The sequence below is a fragment of the Phalaenopsis equestris genome, unplaced genomic scaffold, assembly GCF_001263595.1.
Source record: "Phalaenopsis equestris unplaced genomic scaffold, ASM126359v1 Scaffold000511, whole genome shotgun sequence".
Classification (NCBI taxonomy): domain Eukaryota; kingdom Viridiplantae; phylum Streptophyta; class Magnoliopsida; order Asparagales; family Orchidaceae; genus Phalaenopsis; species Phalaenopsis equestris.
This window is the reverse complement of record NW_018164951.1, coordinates 27,008-32,667: the sequence shown is the minus strand read 5'-3', so window position 1 is coordinate 32,667 and position 5,660 is coordinate 27,008. Positions and strand designations below refer to the sequence as shown.

Genomic DNA, 5,660 nt, shown 5'->3' with positions numbered 1-5,660 from the left:
GATATAGATGGGGATGTTAATAGTAGAATTCAAGTTGGTTGGTTGAAGTGAAGGAATGCTTCGGGTTTTTTGTGTGATAGAAAAGTACCGCTAAGACTGAAAGGAAAATTTTATAAGATGGTGGTGAGACCTGCAATGCTCTATGGCGCTGAATGTTCACCTTTAAAAGAGAAGCATAATAATAAGTTAAGTGTTGCCGAGATGAGAATGATTAGGTGGATGAGTGGCTTTACACTTAGAGACAAAATGCGGAATGAATATATTCGTGATAGGGTTGGTGTAGCTCCTGTGACAGACAAAATTAGAGAAAGTCGTCTTAGATGGTTTGGTCATATTAAACGTCGACCATTAGATGATCCGATTAGGAGAGTAGATGTTTTAAATTTGACTTGTGTTAAGAAAGACAGAGGTAGACCTAGGAAGACTTGGGCTTATTGTATTAAAAATGATCTTAATTTACTAGAACTAAATGAAAATATGACACTAAATAGGACGCAATGGAGAAAAAGGATTCATGTAGCCGACCCCACGTAGTGGGATTAAGGCTTTGTTGTTGTTGTTGTTGTTGTAGTGTTGATGTAGTTCAAATGACAGACAAGATTAGAGAATCGTCTTAGATGGTTTGGTCACATTAAACGTGTCGTCAGATGATACGGTTAGGAGAGTAGATGTTTTAGATTTAACTGCTATTAAAAAAAGGCAGAGGTAAATCTAAAAAAACTTAAGCATATTGTAGAAAAATGATATTATTTTATTATAATTAATTAAAAATATGACTCTTAATAGGACACGATGGATAAAAAAGATTCATGCAGACGACCCCTCATAGTGGGATAAAGGCTTGTTGCTATTGAATTGTACTAAAAACTTGCCTATGACACGTCCATCTTCAAGACCCGTGACACAAACTCGCTTTCATTGCTATCGTCTCCCTTAAGAAATACATTGTAAAACCTTGTTTGCATTGTAGTTGTCTTCTTCAATACTCACCCCACCATTTTACATTCAATATAGTCATCTTCTTTAAGACTTATATCTTAATCTTGCTATTATTATTGTCGCCTCCTTTTACATTTGCAATGCAATCTCACTTTCATTGTTGTCGTCTTCTTTAAATCCACCAACATAGTCTGGCTTACTCCACACTCTCTCCTTGAGATCGACACCACAATATCCCTTACACTGTAGCTTTTTTCCCTTAAAAAGCCTCTATCACAAACTTGTATTATTATTGTCACATTATCTCACATCACAACCTTGCATGCACCGTACCCAGCCTCTTTAAGAACTATGCTGCAACCTCACTTTGCATTATAATTGTCTCCTTGGAGGCCTACTATGCACCATGCTTGTGTTTTGGTGATCATCATAACCAAACCTTTGTTATGACTTTGCTTGCTTTGTAGTAATAGGTCACCCTATTATTTCTAATGTGGAGTCTTTTGAATTTAATTTACAACCGATCCAATAATCCATACTCTAGCACCTAAAACTCTAGTTGGAGAAACCACCCTAATTTTAATTGGAACAATCAACAAAATGTAGGGCAAAATAATTGGTTTAATAACCAACAAAAGCAGCTAGGCAATTGAAACAATTAAACTAGTAATAGTTCAAACCCGAGAACTAACTGTCCCCTTGGATTTACCTCAAAATCAATTTAAGGGAAAAAGAAAGTTATCTTTGGAAGATATGGTGTTGCAAATGAGAAGAAAGTTACAAAATTAGGCTACAACTATCGGAAATATTGAAACACAATTGACGATATCAAGCAACACCTAGTTAAATCCTAAGAATAAAGGAACTGGAATCTCATTTGCACCATATTTGTCTCTTTTAAAACCTGTAAACCTATTTGCATTGTAGAATCCAAGCTTGCGTTGCTGCCAATTCTTTCATGACTAGTATCACAAATTTTTGTTGGGTTGTAATTTTCTTTTTCTAGGTATGTGCTGCAAACCTGCTTGAATTTATTAATCTCCTTTAAATCTTATAGAAGAATCTCCTTGCGCATTGGCATCATTGTATCCAGACTTGTACCATAAGCTATTTTCTTGAAGATTTGCTCTAAAATATTACTTTCATCATTGTTGTATTATTCGAGACCCATGTCATAAATTTGCTTGGTGCCATGACCTTTATTGGGCCTAGTTGCCGTTGTATCAAAGTTGAACCCAACTTGTACCACAATAGTATACTTTATGATGTACGTCAAAACTTGGCTTGTGTTGGAGCTATCTACCTTACTGTATAACCACGCTTACATTGAAATTATTGTCATATCCAGAATTGCGGCAATCATCTCTTTGAAGATCTATACAATAATCCTGCTTGCATTGTAATTATCATCACATTTGAACTTTATATACTCACTTAGTTGCAACTATCTATAATATTTGTGCTACAACCTTAATTGCATCGCAGCTATTACGCTGAAACCTATGCCACAATCTTGCTTGTGCTGGAGTTATGACCATCTAAGAATTTGCACCACAGCCTCACATTCGTTGTAATTGTCTTCAAGACCATTACCATATCATTCTTATCTTGAGGCCTACATTGCAGCCATTTCTACTGAGACTGCCATGGTCATCTCTAACATACCTGAACTATAATTGTATTTAACCATTTTGTACAATGGCCACCTCGGATCACTTCGTTGCCCCTACCATCACATTCATCTGAAATGTTTATAGCTAATTCACATAGGAATCTGCCTCGTCGCTCCCAAATTTATGTTCTCTAATCGCCAAGTTCCTCTAAATAGTGGGATGCTGAGCACCATTGTATTAATTTACTTCTAACAGTAGACGTTGCTTAATCTGGCCAGTCTTTGCATCTTTTCCCTCAAAAGGGTTTTTGAAAGAAAAATTTGATGTTTAACTTCCATTTATATTTTGACTAGTTTTTTGTGTTCTGTTGTAGGTAGTTGCATCGTGATTGAGGTTAGTCACTTTATTGACTTGACCACAACTTTCATGCAATAGCTAGACACCATTTGTGAGAAATATTTCCTCCTTTGTTGACCATCGATGATGTTCAACAATTGACGGCATGTAGGGCTTTAGTGCCCCTTGCTTAGAATTTCAATGTAACGGGATATCTTTCCACTTAACCTATTGTAAAGGATTAAACAAAGGAAGATTTTTGAGTCTGAAGGTGCCTTGTTCCTTGGGAAAAAAATTTCAAACAATTTTGTTTTAAGAGCTTCATCATTACCACATTTGTATCGCATTCATTGACTTCAAGATCTCAATGCAACCTTGCTTTTGCTATTATTGTCTCGTGCAAGACCTACATTGCAACCCCATTTGTGCTGTAGTCATCACCTTATTTGGACATGCACCATAATTTTGCTGTATCGTGGTATTTTCCTTCAATATTGACACTTGAACCTTGCTTGCACAATAACTGCCCCCTCTTAACTTTTGACGTAAATTTTCTTCACTATAGTCGGCTCTTTCTTTCTTTTCACCGCTTGTTTGTTTTTGTTGCAGGCATATCCTTCAAGATTTTATGCCATAGTCTTGCTTGTTCCATAACTATCTCATTTAAGAACCGCAATGCAATTTTGCTTGTTCCATAGTTATCTCATTCAAGAACATCCTTGTTTATTTTACAACCCAATTCATGTGTATTTACATATCTAACATATAAACTACATTTTTTTACATTTTTTTTTGTTTTTTTGAAAGTTTGCTTTTTTACATTTATGCCACCCAAATCTGTCATCACACTAAAAATACCACATTTTAACATTTCAAAAGTTGATGAACCTTTCCATGCATTGAAAAGGTGTTTGATATGTAAATACATAAAAATTGAGTGGTATGTATATAAATATTACTTTTTTTTTAATGAGAGGCTGGCGTACTTGGGTTTTTGGAAGGACTGATGAGAATCCTTGTATTGCACGCCTGTTGTAGCTTCTATGTTTAGTGGATAGAATCTGCTGTCTTCTACCTCGGACATGGACAACATAATCATATAAATCCTAGAAGTTATTTTTTGTGCTGCTTGCTTCTTTTTTTTTTTTTTCTATCATTACACTTGAGCGTTTTTTCCCTTAACGCTGGAAATAAACAAGCCAATTATATAGAATATTGGAACTTTACACCGGAATTTCTCCTGATTTACCCTATTCACGCTTACTTCTAATGTGGCACATCTTGCCTCTTTTGTTTGTTTCATGCTAGAAATGTTTGCTTTAAAAAAAAAAATAATAATCGGGCTTTTACACTTAGGATTTTCCCGGGTTAAATTAACTAAATTTACCCTATTTATCTGTCTCATTTTGCTCCTTTTCCTACATATTTTGATAGTTTAATATTTGGGAACTAAACTCAAGGCTTTACATTGCTATATTTTCTCATCTATTTCTTCAATTAAAACAGGGCCCTGGAGAGAAAGCAAAAGCACCTGCTGCAGCAGCACCACCACCCCAACCCGCAGAGTAAATCTCCTTAATCCATTTTTATATTACTCTCTTACAAGTCATGCGAAAGCATTCAAACATATTATGTGCTACTTTCTGTGTAGGTCTGCTCCCAAAAGGACTAAGAAGTAAAGGACAGCCATTAACTCCAAAAGTAAGCTGAATTCTGAAGAGACTATGAAAATCAGATGGAACATCGTTGTTTAAGTGTTAAAACAAACTTTTTGAGTGTTGTCTTGTTTTTGTGCTAACTTTTTGAAATAAACTCGAGAGCGTGTTTGCATGTTTATATTGTGCTGTTGAATTTTAACTTTTCAGTTCCCATATGTCTAAACTTGATTCTTGTTCTTTCTATTCGGTCGCTTCTGATTTAATTAGATTGCATGCACTTGGGAAACCTTAAATGACACCCTGTTGGTTGCCATGGGTGAAGATCTTTGTTGGTTTATGAAGTTATTTTTTAGTAGCGTTTGGCTGATGACAGAAGGAGTGCATTGCATTTCTTTATAGGAGTTTTGAAAATTCAAGCCTTTGGTAAGAAGAAAGATAAATGCAGTGTAAAATTATAATGCATTTAAAATTTATTTTTTAAGTTCAATTAAAGGAGTGCATTGCATTTCTTTATAGGTGTTTTGAAAATTCAAACCTTTGGTAAGAAGAAGAAGAAATGCAGTGTAAAACTATAATGCATTTAAAATTTATTTTTTAAGTTCAATTTTAATGTATCTGGAATTTGTTGGATTTGGAAAAATTCTAAATATTAACTTCAGCGAAATCTAAATACACAACTTTGTGTAAAGTGTATTCTATCATTGTTGTCAATTGCTGTTGCTCATTGCCCATCCTTTGCAGTCTGTTCCCAGCTGCCACCCGCTTGCTTACCTGACTTTGCCGCGTGCTGCCGCCTACTGTTGCTCATTGCCCATCCTTTGCACTCTGTTGCCAGCTGCGACCCGCTTGCTTACCTGACTTGCAGCCATCGCCGGTCTTGCTAATGCATTTCTTACATTGTCAACTCAAACAAATCTAAAATATTTTAATCAGCACAGGATGGAAAAAAATAAGCTGCATATTTCCTGAAGCCATGAAATTGAACAATTTAATTCTCAGATGATATTCGTAGGTGCATTCGTTCCATTGCTCGCTTTTGGTATTTGTATTTATTGGCATAAACTAGGTAAAATTTTGTTCAGAGAATGGGTCCACTTTTTTACATCGTTAAATG

The 5,660-nt window shown here is 35.4% G+C and overlaps 1 protein-coding gene across 1 annotated transcript in view; it reads left to right on the top strand.

Moving 5' to 3' along the window:
- The window catches only part of LOC110028351 (60S ribosomal protein L19-3-like), a gene marked incomplete at its 5' end in the record, with an annotated part of 18,124 nt that extends 13,363 nt beyond the window's left edge, over positions 1–4,761 (top strand). The window contains 2 exon segments of the mRNA XM_020730170.1: positions 4,395–4,453; positions 4,540–4,761. Coding sequence (XP_020585829.1) covers positions 4,395–4,453; positions 4,540–4,567 — 87 coding nt within the window.
- Positions 4,762–5,660: the final 899 nt, after the last annotated feature.